We start from the raw sequence: 22,225 nt of genomic DNA, 5'->3' as shown, positions 1-22,225 counted from the left end.
TAGTTCATTGTGATTGAAAACCAAAATTTTGTGGGGACAGTGTATTTAAAAGAAAACAAATTATTTGTATATAAACTTTAATAAAATAAGGAAAAAATTAAACGGACCATGCAATTGTAAGTTATAAATTGACCTAATTTTTATCACTGAGACAAACGTTCAGCAAACAAGTTATTACCGCATTTCAAGTCACCCTTCATAGATCTCTGCCGCTGAATAACTCGATGTGCAGTTAACTGTACAACAATATCCCGATGTTTTTATTTCTTTCACATAGGTATTTTTGATATGAAAAATCGTTTCCACTATCATAATATAGAAAAACAAAACGTATAAAAGTTTAAATTAGCAATACCAAAATAAATCCTCAATTTTTTTCTTAATCTTCGATGAAATTAAACAAAATTTTATTTGCCATATAGATTGATATGGCTGATTTTATGGGCGGAATAACATTTTACTTGTTAATCAAGCTATTTTTGTTTGCAAAAAACATTTGAATTCAAAAAATCAAATTTGCTTACATATTATATTTAAACATCATACAGTTATTATATTATTTGACATTATATTATTAAGTGCACTTACAACAAAATTGGCATATTATTATTATATAAAAAGCGCGTGTAAGTATATATATAATTAATATAAAAATTACATGTAACTTTACTTTAATCTCACTGGGCTTAATCCAAGCTCTTAACGTTCCAGTCTTTCCGAAAACTTATATCATGCTAAATTTAAAAATATCGAGCTTTGCATATATTATTACACAACAGCCCAGTAAACCAAAGCACAAATAGTAGTTACTAAAGTACACAAATTAAAGTAAGTAATATTCAAAACTATTTTTCTTTTCTTTTTGTGCTTTAAGAGGACTAATGAGGATAATTGATGTTATTAAAATAATACTTTGTAAATCTAGTCTGTCTAATAAGAGTGATAAACGAAATTTTTTGTCATTGCAAAACCAAACAGAATCGCCGAATTTTGAATTTATATATATGTATATAATAGAGAAAAAGTAGAAATGGTGATTTAAAACATTTCAGAAACTTTTAATTTGCTGGGCTATATGTGTAAAAAAAATTACAAAATTGCAATGAAAATTCGGAAATCTAATAGTACTGCATATGTGGAAGTATAACTTTTGGCACTACCTATTTGTATAATAGCGAAATATCTTTGATATAATTGTGTACTTTATTTTTAAAATATTGGTGATATATAAAATTTTAATAGTACAAGGAAGAGGTTATCAAATTTTCGATTTTGCGCAAAATAGTTTGTATCATCTCCCTTGCATAAATAAAATATTGACAATGAGTAAATCAAATACATGTCATTTCTCAAATATTAATTAAAAAGTTATGTTTTTTAATTTTTCATCTGATTATGTTGTGTCTATTAAGAACTATCATCATGCAATAATCTAACATTACAATAAAATAATTTGCATCTATTTTATATATGCATGAGACACATGTGAGTTGAATGAATTTTAGTACTCGAACGGGACTCGAATCCACACCAAGGTACCTACCGGTGTAAGTCTGTGGGTAGGTACATTTTCTCATCTCATTCTCACTAATCTGAACGCTTTCACGGTTACTTCTTCAGCCGTTGAACATCGGAACCCTGGGACCGTCAAATCTCATCTCATTGTTTATATTTAATTTGCCTTTACAATTTTAAATGTAAATTTGTTTTCGTAAGGAATATGGAATACAAGAATTAGGAATGTAAAATTGCTTTCTAATTTATTACTTAATGCCTAGTTTTAGGCACCCATTATGGAATGATATTAATATTCAGTGTGATCAGGCAATACAATATACACAATTACTAAAAAAAAAAATTAACAAAACTTATACAAAGATTGCAAAATTGACTAAAATGATCAACTTCTCTTAAAATTGAAAATCTTCATGCATTAAAAATAATTAATTTTCAATAATATTAATAAAAACAAACTGATATTTGTACAACATACCTATTCAACAGTACAACATAATAACTTAATTAATATTGCGGACAAAATTTACTAAAACACATGAAAAAAATAGTTTTTCATTATTCTTGCATTTTATATCTTAAACTAAATCAAATTCGCTAATTGCAAAAAATAACAAAATCTTTGACCACGCATATTTTTTTAACCTTAAGCCGGTTACATCATATAATACAGCCATGTTTGGAAGTAACTTAAATCTAAAAGAAAGAGATCATGCATCTCCCTTTCCCATTCTATCTAATTTTAACTGTTCCAACTGCAATTGTCGCCTTATAGAGCCCAATTGAGTTAAAATATTAATATTTTTACCTTCTTCGTTTGGTAAAGACCTCAATATATTCTTTTGTACGGCTGGTACTTTCCATTTATCATCAACTACCTTCATTGCATCGCTCAGATCATTTTCGATCTTATCCCTTTGCGATACGGGCGAATGTCGCAAAACTGGTATTGGCGTGTCGTCATTTTCTATACTTTTAAGTTTCGGCAACATTCTCTCTCTAGGCTCGTGGACAATAGCCTTTTCTACGATCACTTTCTTGTCTTTATAATCGTCAATCCTTAAATCCAAATTATTTTTACCATTTTCATCTTCGAAATCAAACTTTTTGCTCGCATCAAATATTTTGTCATCAAAAATGTCTTTTTTAGCATTAGACCGTTGTCCATCACTATTTTTATCGACATTTTTGGCGTCTAAAAAAAAATTATCATCGTAATTGAAATCTTTATTTTTGTCGCCGAAAACATCTTTCTTAGGATGGAATCTGTTTGTATTTTTAAAATTCAAATTTTTTCTAAGGTAACTGTCGACGTCGTAATTAGATGAGAAAATAGAGTTGTCCGGAATATTCGTAGAGTATGGTTTATCCTTTTGTTTGACCCGGGGGTAGTAGAGTGGTAGCTGGGAGTAGGAGTCGCTGTGCGAGGTGGGGGCTCGCAGTAACGATTGTTTTTCTGAATCGATTTCCTTTTGCAGTTCAGTGCGTTTTTTTATGTATTCCAGATTTTCTGCGTTTATCTGAAACCATGAAAAAAAATGATAATATAAATATGACTTCTTATACGATATTAACTACATATGTGACACACATACATATTACTCTTTATTTAATCGTTTCACACTAGCTTTTCCAGCGGCTTCACCCGCCTTTATTTCATATTTCAATGAAAATGGATGAAAAGAAAGTAACGAACGGTATTCTTTACACAAAAGTGAATTGAAGAATTGAACAGGGTCGACTTCGGCGAATGAACTACAAGCAAATCTTCTTTTCTTCAAATAATTTGCTTGGTCTCGATAATCACCTACTAAATATACTAACCTAACTAATATTATAAATGCGAAAGTAAGTTTGTTCTTGTTTTTTCTTCACGCTCCATCTACTCAACCAATCATCTCAAATTTTTGCATACATGTGTTTGAAATATGGAGAAAGACCTTAAGAAGATGGTACCTTTCATCCCGGAAAAATAACTAATCCCGTGGGAAATAGGACAGATTGTTATTAAATTTGATACACGAGTAGAATATAACACATATGCTATTTTGTATCTCGAAATTCCCACGGGAGCGAAGCCCCGGGGCGCAGCTAGTACGTATAAATTAAAAACCAAAAAAATTCGACGATCGTAAAATCAAAGCATATGATATTCAAAATTTAACTGTCAGTTAACCAATCTGGGCTTTGTGGCACGACGGCCGCGTATTTGTTGGTGTGAGAGAGAAAGAGAGCAACATATCTCACCGCAGCAGTGATCTCTCTCTGTTTGCCGACCTCTCTCTCTTGCGCCAGTTTCAACATCCGGAGCTGTTCTTCTAGACGACGCATTTCCGCTTTTTCCAGCATTCTGAAACAGAATTATACAGTATTTCACATAAAAGCTACAAACTACTAGCATTTCGGAACGACCAGAAAAGACATGTCGAACAAAACTCATTTAAACGGTCCTTAATTGAAGATAAGTTATGAGAAGTACATACTTTTCCCTAGTCTTTCTCTCTTCTCTTATCCTCTGCTGCTCCATAATCTGGTTCTTCAGCTCTTGTTGATAATATTGGCGTCGTTCTGCAGCCTCCTGTTAACATTAACGTTTTATTGTAAAAATAAAAAGCTTTTTATATAAATTTCGGTAAATTTTATCTATACATATCTTTATCTATACTATTATTATAAAGAGGTAAGCGTTTGTGAGTTTGTATTTTTGAGGCGGGTAATCTCCGAAACTACCGAACCGATTTCGAAAACTCTTTCACCATTAGAAAGGTATATTATCCCTGATCGCTATAGGATATATTTTATTTTAAAATTTCCATGGGAGCGAAGCCCCGGGCAATATCTAGTGTATAATAAAACTGTAAGTTATTATGGTTTTTAAGGGACTGATTTGTTCCGTGGGGCTGATAGAAGCCAAAACATTTTTTTTTTAATTTTTTGTCTGTCCGTATGTTTGTTCGCGCATCACGGTAAAACTACTGGATGGTATTTGATGCGGTTTTCACAGCTGTATATGGGATGGTCTTACTTAAAATCTGTATAGGGTATAGTTTTCATCGCGATACGTCGCTTAGAACTCGGAGTTATTGCCAATAATCGGTTATTAGCGGACGCACGAGATTAATAATATAATAATAATATATTAGAACAAATCACACAGATTGAGCTAGCCTCATAACAAATACATATATAGATAAACATCCAAAACCCGGGTCAATCAGGAAAAGATAATTTTCCATCATGACCCGACTGGGGATCGAACCCGGGTACTCTCGGTTCAGAGGCAAGCACTTTACCACTGCGCCACCGAGGAGATTAACGCGGGCGAAGTTGCGGACAAAAGTCATTCATAATCAACCGGAAATACGCTCAGACGAGAGAGAGAGATGCAAGATGGAGTACACAGTGAAAGTAGTTACCTTCTCCGCCTGCAAATTCCTCATATGTATGGCCTCGACGTCGAATATCGGACGGCGCGATGTCGATAATGTCTCTGCAATTATCGTGCGTGGCTTTATCCATACTAATATTATAAAGAGAAAAGATTTGTATTTCTGTTTGTAATGAATAAACTTAAAAACGATTAGGGCGATTTTGATGAGATTTTTAGAGTGATATAAGCTACATTTTTTAATTTATGGTTTTATCCGAGCAAAGCCAGATCGGGCCTTTAGTTACTAATATTTATATTGTGTGGCAGTACAAATTATAATTATCTTACTAATATTATAATTGTGAAAGTTTGTGAGGATCTATGCATGTTTGTTGGTCTTTCACGCAAAATTTACTGCACGGATTGTAATGAAATTTGGTACATGGATATAACCTGGAATAACACACAAGGTATTTTTTATCCCGAAATACCTACGGGAGCGAAGCCTTGGGACGCAGATAGTAATGAATGAATATATTAAAATCTACTATTGTTATTATTAATCTAGTATTTATTTGGATGAAATTTGTCACAAAGATAGACTAGAACATCAGGAATCGGGAGTAACATACTTTTCTATGTTATAGCAAACTTTGCCGACATCCCTAGTTGTCAGACCATCGGCACGCATATCATGCTTAATTGTGAACAATATCAATAAATGTTTGTAATTTATCAATTATTGTATTGTAATCTGTTTTGTGTGTTAATGTAATAATTTAAATAATGACAAGTGTTAGTGTGTAGGAGGTGTGAAAACAATATTAATGACAAGTGTTAGTGTGTAGGAGCTGTGAAGACTATATTAATGACAAGTGTTAGTGTGTAGGAGCTGTGAAGACAATATTAATGACAAGTGTTAGTGTGTAGGAGCTGTGAAGACAATATTAATGACAAGTGTTAGTGTGTAGGAGCTGTGAAGACAATATTAATGACAAGTGTTAGTGTGTAGGAGCTGTGAAGACAATATTAATGACAAGTGTTAGTGTGTAGGAGCTGTGAAGACAATATTAATGACAAGTGTTAGTGTGTAGGAGCTGTGAAGACAATATTAATGACAAGTGTTAGTGTGTAGGAGCTGTGAAGACAATATTAATGACAAGTGTTAGTGTGTAGGAGCTGTGAAGACAATATTAATGACAAGTGTTAGTGTGTAGGAGCTGTGAAGACAATATTAATGACAAGTGTTAGTGTGTAGGAGCTGTGAAGACAATATTAATGACAAGTGTTAGTGTGTAGGAGCTGTGAAGACAATATTAATGACAAGTGTTAGTGTGTAGGAGCTGTGAAGACAATATTAATGACAAGTGTTAGTGTGTAGGAGCTGTGAAGACAATATTAATGACAAGTGTTAGTGTGTAGGAGCTGTGAAGACAATATTAATGACAAGTGTTAGTGTGTAGGAGCTGTGAAGACAATATTAATGACAAGTGTTAGTGTGTAGGAGCTGTGAGGAGCTCACCGTCGCAGCCCGCGCGCGGAGACAGCTCCCGCTCCGCTTCAGTCCGCTGGCTTCTCGTTGGGGACCGTAACTGCTAATATTATATCAAAGCTTTTGTAGCGTGTTTTGTTTTTCACACTATCGCCATTCGCACGATAAGACGCTAGAGTTGACGCCATAATCGCAGTGCGTTCGGAAACGTAAGATGACTGAATGTGAGCGGGGTTATAAGCACGTGGAAGGAAGTGGACGTACCACGTTTACGCTAGTAGTATTTTTATACTGCTGAAATTTTATGTTTCTCACAAGAAGGATGATGTTTCTCGCACGAAAACTTATGTATTTCACACTAAATCTATTGTTTCTCACACAAAAACGAATGTTTCTCACACTAATACATACTAATTTTGTTTTGCGCATAAGTTACTAACATAGTTTTTAAGTTACAAATGTTTATTAACTAAATAAAAAACTAAATCTAAAATAAAAATATATTTTTTTAATTTATTTATAAAACTAATGTTTCTCACACGACCACTTATATTTCTCACCTGAAAGAGATCCGCATCGTCGGTCTGCACGGCGACAGAGAGAGGACTGTGGATAGAATCCACTTGCACTCCTGTGTCTACTTTCCTGAAAAAAAAAACTTCGATATTATCAAAATCTTTAACAAAAGCTCAAAATACGCGACTACATATGTTTATAAAAATAAGTTTATTATTCCTAAAAAAATTTTGAATGATACTTTATACTACAGGATATTTTATCGATAGTGACGCTTCATGTCGGCTCCACACTGGCGGATTCGGTATACATTGCTGGTTTTTCATTGCGGTAAATAAAAGCACTCATTAGTATGAGTGTGACTAACTCCTACTCATACTGAGTTCGGCGACAGTGTGAGCTGGCATTACAATATACTTTAGCTTAGGGTATACTTTAACTTGTGAATAATGCTTGTGTGTAAGAGGGTATAATTATGTTTGTTTGTGTTGTGTTGTTGCTTGCAACTCAATGTTGAAACAGATTTCTTCTTGCTGAAATTTTGTATACACTTTTAGTTTCGTTGACAACACGCCTCAACAACATTGAAATTTTGAAGATTCGGCTAGGACTTTACAACTTGCCGCCTGCCTAACGTCAACCCTCCTTGGGAATACTATTGTTCCATATCAGTTGTGCAGGCTGAGTGTCCCTTAGTCGCCTAGTACGATATCCACGGGAGGATATGCAGTGGTCCTATTCTAGGGCGGAACCACACGCCACAAAATACACAATTTTGTTAAAACCTTATCTAGTTTATGATATTAGTAGAAATTATGTAACAAAATTAGTTACTCACTTGGTATAATAAGGTACACTCCCCCCGCAACCCGCACTAGCTCGCCTCGGACTGTTCTTTTCTCGCTCTAACAGTTCCCTTTCTCTCTCCCTCTCGCGTTCCCTCTCTTCTCTCTCCCGCTCTTTCTCCTCCCGTTCTCTTCTCTCACGATCGGCGCGTTCCTTTTCTTCTTGCTTCTTTTTCGCTTGCTGAAAAAGTAAGATGAAAATCATTATGACATATTATTTAGACATCGCCTGAAGTCTTCTGTGTTAAAATTAATAGGTAGTTAAGCGAGTACTCGCAAAAGTTCTTTGACACATAAACACTGACATCAAAGTCACTGTACCAGGCAAACATAAAACAAAAGGAGATACCACCAACCTGATCAAGGTACTCCCTATACTGTTGCTGCCGAAGCTTCCGCAGGGTATTCCTTCTCCGTTCATATTCTCCTAGTCCTAGCAATACGTCGCCCGAAGTCCTCTCTGCGCGAATCAGTGGGTTGTTGGGCGAGTACTCGCCTGCTTTCAGCATTACTGGCAGACCGAGGTAGCGCTGAGAAATTAAAAACATATATTTTAAGAGTCATGAAATTATACGTTTGTTTCCTTATTTCTTACAAATTGTAAAACTAAGTCCGCGTCTGTCTGTATGTACGAGTATGTTCGCGATAAAACTTAGTTTCTCTCAAAATAAATGGCGTAAAACAGTACCTGATCCCTCAAAAAAAAACACTGAAAATGTAATAAGATTAACTTTACCAGACAATATCTCTGGATCACAATTGTAGTAATTTAACGAATGCCGACTATGTTAATTAGAGCACACTCGATAATTACGAATAATCGATGCACGATGCACCCGTACATTTCTTGGAAATCCATCGATATCTTGTAAAAATGAATCACTCACAATCGACACCAAGTTAGAGAGCGCACATGGGTACTGGTGCTATCATGTATTCTGTGACACGGGTAAGAGGGATAGCGATAGCATATTAAATTGTTTGAATCATTATAAATACAAATTATGGCTGCTAGCTATGTTCTAGGAATTTCTTATTTACATTATGGATGTATTTATTTATGTAATTAAACTTAAATAAAAACAAATTTAAATATATTTAGGTTTATTTTAGTTCAATATTAATTTATGCTGTTTAACAGACGAAGTTTAAATAATTTTGAAAAAAAGAAACATGCCATCTATAATATTATGAATCAAAAATTAGCAACAATTCAATTGAGCGACTGCTCAAATCAAATTGAATCGCAAAAAGTTATCAAGCAAAAACAGCTAACCGGTATTAAAAGATACAAAAACGACTTAAATAACTTAATTTCCAATTAAAAAGCGATCAATCGCCGCTTTTCCGCGCCGGCCATCTTTACGTAACGTCAATATTCGCGTGATTGCACCCAATAACTCGCGTACGATTAACGGCAAATTAAATGCACATCTTGTACAAGCAGTTCGCATGCACACCGTACTGTTTTTGCAATTTTCGCTCGTCGTACAATCTAATTGGATTGTAGTTGAGATGTCTTCGGAGTTAATTATACTGTTATGATGCAATAAAAAATAATTTATCAATTTGACGATGTTCCATTCGTTTTGGAATACACGTATATAATTTGATAAGTAACATTGCAATTGCAAATTGCACCAGTCAAATTTGACATTAACTTTTGCCTGTGCAGGAAAACGCAATGTACGCCTTTTTTTTTAGACGACAGTGGCGCGCTAATGTTAAGTTGTATAAAGTCAACGTCAAAGTTAACTGGTGCAACTCACCCTTAAAGATATACTTAAGTCTTTAACTCAAATTATATCGTAACCCAATCCCAAGCCCAATTATTGTTATATTGCGAAAATGAGTTTGCTATAGGCAAATTGGGGAAATTCTCGCGGGCGAAGTCGCGGTTAAAACCTAGTGAATATATATATATTGATCACTTACATTTTTGGAACGAATAATAACAAGGTCTTTCTTCAAACTGGTTTACCTTGAGGCATACATTTTCAAAACAATATTTATCAATTTTCTAATGAAACTTTTTATGTTCAAAAATCACATCCAATTAAATGTAGACCCACCCTCAAGCAATAGAAAACTTTTCGCCTAATCTAATCGAATGTCATCTAACAAATGTTTGCTTCTAGCTTAGCGTGTGTGCCCTATTTACGATTATACTGCTCAACGTAAAGAAAGTGGAGAAATTAACTACAAAATATATTGTAAATATATTGTTATATATTGTTTCTTCATTTAAATTTCTTCACAGCAATTGTCGTACAAAAATACCAGTATTTTGTAGCTATTTGAACAATCCTTTCCTTACATATTATAAAACAAAGTCCTCTGTCGCGTCTGTCTGTCTGTTCGCGATAAACTTAAAAACTACTGCACGGATTTTACCAATAAACAGTGATTCCTGAGGAAGGTGTAGGTGTGTGTATAATATGTTTTTACTTGATGAGGAAACGATAAGCTCAAAAACTACTGCACGGATTTTCATGCAGTTTTCCCCAATAAATAGTGTGACTCCTGAGGAAGGTTTAGGTGTATAATTTCATATATTTTTACTCGAGGGAACCGGGCCGCCAATATTAGATATATAATTTAAATTTTGACGCAAAAAAGTAAATAAATCGGACTCAAAAAAAGGTTTTTAATTCCTTTATTTTTCGCCCACATAAAGTTCTCTTGACGACCCCAAAGATTGCCTTTTAGATAAATGTTTGTAACATTTAGTCCGCCTATTGTGGTTTAACCGCTTGTATTTAGTACAATACAGGTTAACACATAAGAATATATTGGTATTTGTAGGTGGTGATGTCGTGGGCTGGGTTTGTGAGGTTCTCTCTATTATGGTTGAGCTACGCGATGGGTGACCCATGCGTCAACTCGTGAACGGATGCTGCCAGAGGGAACTGGTCAACTCGTTTCTCATATATTTTTGTGTAAGTTAATTGTGTTTCACATCGATATATATATTTTAATCAGCACTCGGATCACAATCATAACCTGTTTTGATATACCTTTTGATTATGTACATTATGTACTTTTATATATTATTAGATTAGAAAAAAACATTGTAAGAAACAATAATGGTAAGCCCTTCTGGCGTTCCAACACTGTTCAAATGAGTTTCTTTCGGCATTTCTTCTCAGCAGTGGTCGTTCCGAAATTCCAGTAGTTTGTGAGAAATAACTATAAATATAAAATTTACGAGAAAAAGTGCCTGTGAAGGTCTAATTTCTGAATAAATGATTTTAATAACTACACATTAAAAAATTGTTAAAGACAAGTGAAGAAAACTGTTTAAATTTAATTGTACAAAAAATCATAATCGAAGCTCAGTAATTACTTTTTTCATGGCGTTAAGCTGGCGGTATCAGTTTTCGATAGTAATACTTTACAGTACCTTAACATATTCTGTATTTTTTGTAGGATCTCTAAGATATCAAAGAGAAAAAATATCAATATCAAATCACCTCTTAATCACCTCTTGGTAGACTGATAGAGAAAGCCTTAGGTTTTATGTATGTTGTATCATATAATAAATAAAATAAATAAAATGGACAGAGAATAGATACCTTTTTACTAAAAATCCCTCTTCTTCTTCATAGTCGTATTCCTCGTGGCTGAGGGTCGTGGTCATTACGTGGAATGAAACTAATTTGTATACAAACTCATGTGGCACGAGTAGGATTCGAACCTGGGACCTTTCGATCCACAGGCGGGCGTCTTAACCATTACACCACCACCGCTTCCTCTGGTTAATCTTTATTATAGGACTTTATCCCGGGAATCATAAAAGGTAGGATATTTGAAATTTTCACAGAATGTTACAACGTTATTTAGCTTCGCAACGTCATTTCTTCAATTTCTATATTTTGTGCAGTCGGTTCCATAAGTTATGGCATTCTCGAGGGTTTGTTCACATTCATTTATTACCTATGTGTTTTCGGCACGCCTCAGCCTCGGATATTGGTAACTCGGTAAGAAATCGATGAAAGTAATACGTTACGGAACTTGTATGTGAATAAAAAATACGAGTATAACCAATGTGCTGTATTGTGCTCTACTTTCGTGGGAAATTCTAGGAAATATTCTTTGACATTATGTTTCAAATGTAACCTTTCAATTTTATTTTAATGTTTCATTTCAATATGATTACTGTACAGTCTCGTAATATCAAAATATAGATTTGCACTGGACTTTAATTTAAAAATCTCTTTCCATATGTTACATTACCTAATTAATAAAAATAATAATGCTTTGAAAAACTTGATCTTTGATTTTTTTTTTATGTAAAAGTTCAAAAGGAATAAATATATGTAAGGCACAATTAACACTAGGTATTTTTTTATTTAAAGCAAATTATAGAACAAAGTATCTACCTTAATGAAGAAGATCCAAAGCTTCAAAACAAAAATTCACAGCACTTAATATCACAATCACACAGGCCGGAATACTTTAAAAAAAACAGAAATATTTTACCGGCACGAACTTCAATAGGTCACACAGAATACCTATCTAAACTATAAAATACTGGCCGGAAAATTTCAAAAAATAAAAATTATTTACAGACATAATTTTTTCACAAAACGCGACTCGAGCGCACGTTAGTTTTTCACGGACTGTGAAAGTAAGGTGTAAGAAAAGATGTATTGTGGTAGGACAAGGTAAAATACGAAGGTTTAAAAGTTAAAGAGGAAGTAACAACGAAGGTTTAAAAGTTAAAATAGGAAGTAATCAGGTAAAATCATAATTAATTAAATAAAAATAATATTAATCACACAATCTATTGCTGAAAACCGCATGAAAATCCGTGCAGTAGTTTTTTAGTTTATCGCGAACAGACAGATAGACGCGGCAAAGGACTTTGTTTTATTATATGACGCTACATAATATATGGCCCGGGGTAATGTAAAGAATCTAGTGATGTAATATATCGTTATCTGATAAAGCGTTTTGGAGTTATGGTGATAAAGACGCACACACATGAACCTTAAAAAATCGACACTACCTTTTTTGTGGACATGTAAAGAAAATAGGTCATTGCCAAGCATTGCGTGCAGAATCAGAAGTCGTAAAGACAATAAATGTTGCGTGTCTGTCTGTCTGTCCACATTGTGAATCGAAATAACTTCTGTCAATTATGTTATCAGACGTGGGAATATGGCTCAGCCCACGGCACCGCGCGATTTTGCATTAGTTAGAATGTTTTGTTTGGCAATATCGCAATAAAATTATATTTGGTCGATAACTGTCCCAGTTATCGACCAAATATTATTATTTTATTATATTTCCCAAACAGTCCCTTTCATAAAATGTCCCCCTGGAAAAAATTGACACCGTCATTCAAAATCTCCCTTAATGCAGATACAGTATCTCGTCTTGAAGTCCTTACGAGGTAGACAGAGCCAGAAGCAGTGAAACTTGTAGGCCACTTTTAGTGCTATATGGTGGGCTTATTTGGGGAATAAGTAAATAATAACAAACCCCCCTAACACTACTATGTAATATACAACATTTGTATTTACTGTAATCGATAATAAAATTTTGGAGGCCATTAAATAAACCTCTAAATTATTTAAATTAAAACTGGAGATATTATATAATCTGTGGTATGTAATAGCTAATTTGTGTCATCGATAAGATCCATGGGGTCACGTCAATACACGTCGCAAATATTTTTATACAATGGTGGGCGCGCCAGGGAGCGGTCGGGAGCGCCGGGCGAGAAACATTAGACAAATTAGCTAGTAGGCGTGTACTGGCTGTAAAGAAAAAAGAAAGAGGTGATTTTAGAATAAAACTAAATTTAAAATTTAAGAAACCTTTGACGTTGCTGTAATACTGGTAATAAAGAACGAACAATTAAGACTATTTCCGAATTTTATAAAAAAAGTAAATCTTGTAAAAGATTTGTAATAAAGCAAATGAGAAACATTCAACAAACTGTGTTATAGAAAAAAAAACAAAAGCTTTGTATATTATAAAGGTACCTACAGAGAACATTTATCGTCAAAACATAAGAAGAGCCAAATCAGTCTCACGACGCTATAGTTTCATGACTTGTATTATAATAATACATTGGAGGATACAGATACAGTACACGTTTTTATTCCTCACGGACTAAACAGAGCCAAGAGTCGCGAAACTAATTAGAAAGTTTTCATAATATGAGAGCGAAAGAGAAACATCAAATGTGTCAGCTGCGTCTCCTTCCGCGTCAGCCAATCAAGGAAACGGGCAATAAATTGGAGATTCCTCTTATAGGCCATGGGCTATATAGCAACCTGAAATATTTCGGAATCTCATCCACCAATAGGCCCGCTTTCGGGCTAATTGTGACCTTCGAGTTTCACAACTACACCGTCTATATTAAATGAAAAGCAAGAAAATGAATAAAACATGCCTTAATTCATCACTATCCGTCTTCGTTTAAAATACGCGTTCGAACGAATTCTTAAAAATACGCGTAAACCCAGCATATTTAAATATAAATTAGCGATTACTTACACAAATGGGTATATAATGGTCGTATAATGCAGGAAATTGACGTCGTATCGGCAAGGTTTTGTTATAGGGGGTGGCAACACTTAACGCATTGCTATTATTAAAATCGTTGTTGACAACAAAATGTATGTAAAACTTAAACTAATATCGTTGTGGCACAGGGCACTATTATTCTGAAATTATCATAGAAAAAAAATTCAGGTTCACGCAAAACGCTCAAATGAGAAAGAGACAGAATAATGCAAACTCACAAGAAACGAACTATTTTACATCATGAAGCACTTCGTTTGTAAACTGAGACCAGTCAGCAGTATTTTGGACAAAACATGCGACTGTCGCGGCGTTCACATAATATCTGTTGGTCGAGCCAAATTCGCGCATACTCCTACGCTGTCATGGAAGCCTGGTACATGTGACGCCAAATGTGATATAATTTTGTAGTTAATTAGCGATGTTTTATAACAGCTTTAGCATGCGGCTTAATTTTAGAATTTTTATTTGTAGTTTAATTTCTCATTACCTACTAACTCATAAGAAAATTAACAATTCTGGGATATTATCATTCAAGAGAGACAAAATTATGTAATCTATGTAAGACATGTCATAAAATGTAGTGAAATTATAAAATTTAAATAATCGTTTTATACGAGGGCTGCTATTTATGTATCCGGAATAACAAAATTAAACAAACATATATTATTACATATGGTTTTATTGTTTCTCGAAGTATTCTCCGCGATGATCTATGCACTTCTGCATACGATGAAACCAATTTTCAAAGCACTTTTTCCATTCTGATTGAGGTATGTCCAAAACGTGTGTTTTGAACGCATCAACGGCCTCTTCGCGGCTCGAAAAACGTTGACCACGTAATTTATTTTTAATGTTTGGAAATAAATAAAAATCATTGGGTGCCAGGTCGGGGCTGTACGGCGGATGACCCGTCAATTCAATCTTTTGACCCTCCAAAAAATTATTTGTTTCAGCCGACTTGTGGCAGCTAGCATTGTCGTGATGAAGTATGATTCTGCGTTGTGGGTTGTTCTTTCGTATTTTTTCAAAGACTTCTGGCAAACAAATGGTGGTGTACCATTCAGAATTAACCGTCCTACTATTCTCTAGTGGCACTGTAGCTACATGTCCGTTGATACCAAAAAAACAAGCGACCATTTGCTTTAAAGTGCTTCTCGCACGAACAACTTTTGTTGGATTCGGTTCATCTTGAAAGACCCACACCGTTGACTGCTGTTTAGTTTCAGGGTCATAAGCATAGATCCAGGTTTCGTCACCTGTGTAGATATTATAAACAGCTTTTGACGTGCCACGGTTGTATTTTTTTATCATTTTCTTACACCAGTCGACACGAGCCTGTTTTTGATCTACGCTCAAGTTGTGCGGAATCCAACGCGAACAAATTTTTTTAACAATTAAATGTTCGTGTAATATCGCGTGTATACTCGTCATACTAATGCCCAGAGACGCCTCTATCTCGCGGTATGTAACATGACGATCTTGCATTACTAATTGTCGCACAGCATCAATATTTTGTTGTACCACTACCGATTTAGGACGACCCTCCTTAATTTCATCCGTGAGCATAGACCGTCCACGTTGAAATTCCTTAAACCTATAATACACAGTGGTTTTCGATGGTGCTTCATCTCCAAAAGTTAAAATCAGTTGTTCGATGCACTGTTTTTGAGTTAATCCACGCCGAAAATCATAATAAATCATCGCGCGAAAATGTTCACGAGTTAAATCCATGGCAATGAAGACAAGCTATTTTCAAAATTGGCGCCAATTGAAAAAAACAAATGACAGGGACATAAAAAATATTTATTCTCTAGCCGAAGAGTTCTATTTTCAAATGTTGTAATTACTTTTTAAATATTCTAGAATTATTGGCCAGTTCCGGATACATAAATAGCAGCCCTCGTACTTATGGGGCCCGATTTTCCACCAATATAAAAAATATCATAAAGGTTTCCAGCAAATTCACAAATGTAATTCAATTACGAACTTATCGAATTTATCGATTGTGATTTTCTTGTGAATGCAGAAATTGTATAAACTATATACGAAATCTATTATCTCAAATTACGTTGCGTGAGAATTCAGGCCCCCTGCTCGTTTTATCTGCAAAAACAATATAACAAAGTAATAGTGAATTTGACTTCCGTAAAATAACTCTATCGAAGAATAACTTTCTAATGATATGTCATTATAACATTTACGCGTTTGATATAATTAGTCATAACTGCGACGTTTGGCGGCGTCACGCTATTTGGGCCATTAGGGACCTTCATCAGGACGGTGTGGACTTAATTGAAAACGTTAATTAAGTGGCAATATTAACTAAGCCATTCCTACCGCTATTTATGTGGAATAATGTTTGTTGGCCTCATTTTTCGATTTGAATCTAATTTATGGTCAGCGATTGGGTTACGGCAAAAAATACAGATTTACTTTGGGAAAATCTATAAAAATGTAGATTTTGGTAAACAGTTGTAAACTTTGGTATATTGTCTATGTAGGACAAATAAGACCAATTATAAACAATTTCCAACAGTGTGAACAAACTGAAATTAACAAATGAAATTAAGAAAACTTTGATGCAGAAAAAGATTGATACAATTTCGACATTGACACTTTTGGCAATAACTGTACTTCAATTTATTCACAGCATGAACAAAGCATCGAAATGCTTTGTCACTTTTTGTGCCAAACAATGCGCATAATAAGATTCATTCTCATCCATGTCCAAGCCAACATAATAACATTACATAAATATTACATAAATTGAAAAAAAAAAAACTGAAACTTGTCATTATATTTTTATTAAAAGTGACAGGTTACTAGAACTTTCAAAAGTCTCTCAAATACATATACGACTTTATCCCGTACGGTGTAGACATAGCTATTAGTTGCGATACTCGACGGCCAGCTATCGTTTTGTGACGATCGATTGATATAATCGATTGGTAAAATTGAGGTTAAATAGATATAGGTTGTTAGCCTAGAAGACAAAAAGTAGGAAAGCGAACCCTGGGCTCCGACGTTTAACAGCTGCAGATAGAACCGAGAAAACGCTCAATGGCGTATGACTTTTCAAAATCCCTTCTTAGTGGGTGTTCACATTGAAAATAAACATCTAAATTTCACGTTTCTACCGTCAGCGCTTCGCTTACGGCTGTCTGTGCGTCTATACCTCAGTCAGAAGATCTCCTTTTATATGTATAGATTGTATTGGATTTATCAATTGAAAGTACTCTTGGGCAAATTCTATGTTGCGTGGAGTGGAACTGTTTCTTCGTTACGATATTCAGCGGAATAAAAACAGAAATACCTAGACAACACAGATCACAAACAAAGTGGGTGAAGTCACCTTGTTTGTGATCTGTAGTTAGTTGATTTGGCATTGCGGGAAACTAAAGTCAACGTCAGGCTATAAACGTTTATTCTAATCAAACTGATTGATGTATTTATCTAAAGCTAAGAGGGAATTTAGGATAATATTTCGGTTTTGAATATTACTAGCTAGCTACTGCTGAGAAGAGTAAATGGAATTAAATAAATGAACAACACTAAGCAGGCACAACACACCCAGAACTGCAGACAAATATTCATCACAGGTACAAATATTTGTCCGCGCTGGGAATCGAACCCCTTCTATTTTTATAACAGGTAGGTATATTAGAATTTTGACAGCTCAACGAAACAAGAATATAATTTTATGCCGGCGTAGGCGACGCTCCCACTCCGCAATAACAATCACTTAACTCAAGATTACTTGCAAATCTAGACTTCCAGTCTGTGAACACCAATTTTATATATATTTTTACGGGGAATACTCGACGGCCCACAGACTGTCTAGGTCCGAGACCCAAGACACCCAAGAAGTAATAGAATAGATAGATAGAATAAAATATAAGAAAAATATGAATGAAGTAGATAAAATAACGCTCAACGACTGAGGAAGAAACCAGGTAAATGGTCAGATGAGAGAGAGAGAGAGAGAGACTATAATCATCCAAATAACCGATTCGAAATTAGAACCTTCATAAACGAGTCTACAACTTCTGGAAGGGATACTACCAAGTTTCATCACTCTGTTATGCTCCTGGTATTGCAGTTGTTCCTGGGCAGCGGTGATCGCTTACCATCAGCTTATTCCACGAAGCAAAAACAAAGACGAGACTTTTGGGCCATTTCTCTAAAAAGTTATGTGATACGCGGGGCTGAGGCAGATGAGTGGGGTAAGCGGTCCCCCCCCTTCCCGAAACGAAATAACCCCCGCCCCTTTACGCGACGTCTGTGCGCTTTACATTGTAGCTCTGGTACAATGTAAAGCGCAGGCAATGTAAAAATTATACATAGTTCTACTCTATTAATGCTCCGTGAGTGAAATAATACATTGAACTCACCCTAATGTATCTCTCCAAATCCGGCGGAATCCTCTCATCTAAATCCTTGTGAGGTTCCTGCTCAGCATTTCTGTCTCTTTCTTCCTTAGCTTCCGTCTCGGCATTGCTCGCCAACTTGTCCGCGAACTGCACTCGTCTCAAATTCGGCACGGTATCTTCGACATCTTCTAGCTGAAATAAAATTAATGATTAACGTCGTCATCATCGTCTGGCTTGATCTTACTAGAGTGATATTATTCAAATCGCCTAAAGGCATCTGACTTTTACGACTACCTACCGCCTACCGCTTCTAGTGGCAAGTAATCGCATACACACACACTAGTGAACTTAAATCGTCGAATAATGTGCAGCGTTTTGCTTCACCAAATCTGGTGGTGGTGGTCTATGAAAACTACTATACATACAAACTCCTGTGGCATGAGTAGGTTTCGAACCTGGGACCTTTCGATCGCAGGCGGACGCTCTTAACCACTTGACCACCACCTTCAATCTGACTTGATTTGCACTCCGCTCAACGGTGCTCTCAACTTTGATGCACTTTTGCTGAACTCAGATGCCGACGCAAATGAATGAACATTACGTAATTTGTATGAGAGCTTTTATTTACCGCAATAAAAAACCAGCGATGTACCTATACCGAATCCGCCAAAATTCGGTTATTTATAATTCGCACTGTCTTTGCAAATAAATATATCTTTACTAGCGGTCCGACCTGGCTTAGCTGGGGTAAAAACATAATAAGGGCTCCATTAAAATAATAAATTACACATTATATCCAGGCTACGAATCACAAAGTCCATTGGTCCGTGAAGTAGTGTTCGAATAGTTGAGTAATATACATACTTATAAAAATAAACCTATATAAAAGAATATATTTAGGTAGCATCCAATAGAGCGTTGATTTGCCATCGACACGCCAAGAAGAAGAAAAGAAACCTAGCGACGAATTAATAACCTCTTGCTTTTTTTGAAGTGAAAATACTTAAACCCTCTTTGGAAATGCCAATGTTGCTTAACAGCTGCCAAGAATAGTCACCTCGTACAACATCCACGGGAGGATATGCATAAATGACAAATAATTTCATTGTAACTACAGTCACCATATAAGAGACAGAAATAACAAATGTTAATGGATTATGGAGGTGGTCCTATTCTAGGGCGGGACCACAAGCAATATATAGCATCATAGCGTGTCCTAAATACCGTAGCTGAATCTACCGGAACAGTATTTCAGCGCTTTTTTAGCGCAAACAGTCCAAATTGCCCTTAGTCACGCGTGGCTGAAATCCTGATTGGATTTTGTTGAAAATCCTACGCGAAAGTTTGAAGTGTGGGTGTGGATATTTGTTAATTCCTGCATATTATAAAACAAGGTGCTCTGCCGCGTATGAGTGTCCGTTCACGATAAATATGTTCATTAGATAAAAGTACTTCCTTGTCTATCCTTATCCTTACACATTATAAAACCAAAACCTCTGCTGCGTCTGTCTGTTTGCGATAAACTCAAAAACTACTATTGTATTTTCACCAATAGAAAGAGTGAAAGGTTTAGGTGTTTATACATCTAAACTTTTCTCTTCCTTTACCCGAGCGAAGCTAGGACGGGCCGTTAGTTAAAGGAGGTAACTAGTGATGCCGACGAACGTGCGAAGTGACGATAGAATTAGCATGGTCTCTATAGCTCCGTCGTGAGTTTGGTTCGACCCAAATCCAGATTTTTTTCAATATTGTCAAAATTTTTTCATCAATGTTACTAGTTACAAGAATAAGTTCAGCAAATGCCAAGGCATAATGATTAAACATTAAAGTTTCAGTCGCCAACTACTCTAATATGAATGACTGACCAACTACATACATACTATACCTACATGCTGACTGAAACAAATGCTTGGCCATGCCATTAAAGGCAGATAAAATATACATGTATAATATTTTTTTCAATTTGACATTTGAAAACCTACATTATGTTAAGGGTACCTTCACTTACCCTAGGGCTTTTGGTACCAGTCAACCAACAGAACATCCCAACACAATGTATTTTTTATATATAAAAATGTGTTTGAAATACCTGTTTTTATTTTTTCTTGTCTATGTCTATTATAAACAAGCATATATAATAATATTAATATAATAAAATACTAGGAATTTTCAATTATCAACCCAGAGTCCACAGATATGTTATTTTTTTACACACATCCATATTATCTTTGGCCATACTCCAGTTCTTTCACCATTTTTTATTTATCACAATAATAACATACAATTTCCTTTATTACTTCTTAATCCTGCAGTAACTTACTGCTGTTTAAAAAATCAGTATCATATCCTAATAACTTGAAAGTACAAAAGTTGAAGAGGTGCTTGCGATTGAAACTGTCCGCCTGTGATTGAAAGGTTTAAATCCTTCTCGTGCACATAATTTTATACCAATCTAACTCACGTAGTTTTTGTAAACCACCAATTAAATTTACTATTCAACCAATCTACTTAAAATTTTGCATACACATTGTTAAGAGTATATAAACAAGGAAATAGGGTCACCATTAATCCAGGAAAAAAGAACTGTTCCGGTGTAAAGCTGTGGGAAAAGCTTGTTACAGATGTTACAATTTCTACTAGAAACTTGAACTTACAGTAAACAGTAATCAAACATTCAGTAAACACTACTTAGAACTACACTTACTTATTTACATACAAATGCTGCATAATAACCCCACTTGTTTGGAAAGTAATTTGCCAGACATTAAGTTCATGCACTTGCACTACTGTTCTATTATTTACTTCCTAAATTCATGATTGTAAAGCTAAACGGTGGACGTGACGCATATTAAATCGATACAAAAACACTTGACTAGAGTACTGGCTGCAGAGAAGTGAACTGCGTCAAAAAATCGATATGGTAAGTCACCAATCTTCAAAGGAAATCAACAGGTTGCAAAAATTTCAAATAGTTTTCCAATACTTACTTTTACATCTGCGGACGTATGGGTTAGACCAAGGAGAATTTTCTCTTGTACAATCTCACGCCTTTTCACTGTAATCAGCCTTTCCATATCGGATGGTGATAGCATTGTAAACGCGAAAGTTTACTTTCGACTACAGCGCGGGAAAAAAATTAAGTTAGTTCAACTCTAACAATGGCAAAAGTATAGAGTTACTATAATATTATAAAAGGTGAACGTAACAGCGTGTGATTCCGTAATTAATTTGATTCACGAGTAAAATACAATCTGACTTATGTAAACAACAAAATAATTTATTTTGTTTACAAAATACAAAATTCGTTGAAACATGTTTTCAATTCAAATCTGTTTGGTTTGATTGACAGATTTTGTCTGTCTGACTGACATTAACTGATTGATATGGCATTGACAGAACGATTTTTATGTCTAAGGGCAATGATGGACAACATCAAAAGGCAAGGGACCTTTTCCCCTGTCCAGTAAACAATACTTATATATATGCGAGTGTTATGTCTCATTCCAATCAGCGCCTGCCTGTGTGTTGAGTTTTTTTTTTCTTTGATGTGGGTGTATACACATATATGATGGTTTTA

The 22,225-nt window shown here is 35.0% G+C and overlaps 1 protein-coding gene across 7 annotated transcripts; it reads right to left on the bottom strand.

The window, feature by feature from the left end:
* Positions 1 to 63: 63 nt before the first annotated feature.
* Positions 64 to 21,974, bottom strand: LOC128680717 (RNA-binding protein 25-like). Of its 7 annotated transcripts, none has more exons than XM_053764051.1 (10): positions 21,636 to 21,974; positions 18,670 to 18,840; positions 8,095 to 8,268; positions 7,732 to 7,919; positions 6,938 to 7,022; positions 6,408 to 6,480; positions 4,932 to 5,035; positions 3,999 to 4,093; positions 3,763 to 3,865; positions 64 to 3,035 (listed from the first exon to the last, which is right to left on the bottom strand). In XM_053764051.1, exons 1-10 carry the CDS (start codon positions 21,738 to 21,740, stop codon positions 2,226 to 2,228), a joined length of 1,908 nt encoding a protein of 635 aa, XP_053620026.1. In that variant the 5' UTR covers positions 21,741 to 21,974; the 3' UTR covers positions 64 to 2,225. The 7 variants fall into 7 exon arrangements, with proteins under 7 accessions (XP_053620026.1, XP_053620028.1, XP_053620027.1 ...); XM_053764053.1 differs by having other exon boundaries at positions 4,932 to 5,005; XM_053764052.1 differs by having other exon boundaries at positions 6,408 to 6,477.
* Between the last annotated feature and the right edge of the window lie 251 nt (positions 21,975 to 22,225).

Source organism: Plodia interpunctella, chromosome 25 (genome assembly GCF_027563975.2).
Source record: "Plodia interpunctella isolate USDA-ARS_2022_Savannah chromosome 25, ilPloInte3.2, whole genome shotgun sequence".
Classification (NCBI taxonomy): Eukaryota; Metazoa; Arthropoda; class Insecta; order Lepidoptera; family Pyralidae; genus Plodia; species Plodia interpunctella.
This window is presented reverse-complemented; position numbering and strand designations above follow the sequence as displayed.

Coding starts and splice junctions, on each gene's coding strand:
- LOC128680717 (XM_053764051.1), bottom strand. CDS start 21,740: ATGCTATCACCATCCGATATGGAAAGGCTGATTACAGTGAAAAGGCGT. Junction 8,269..18,669: donor ATTTGGAGAGATACATTAGG/GTGAGTTCAATG, acceptor TTAATTTCTCAG/CGCTACCTCGGTCTGCCAGT. Junction 6,481..6,937: donor ACGATGCGGATCTCTTTCAG/GTGAGAAATATA, acceptor ATATAATATTAG/CAGTTACGGTCCCCAACGAG.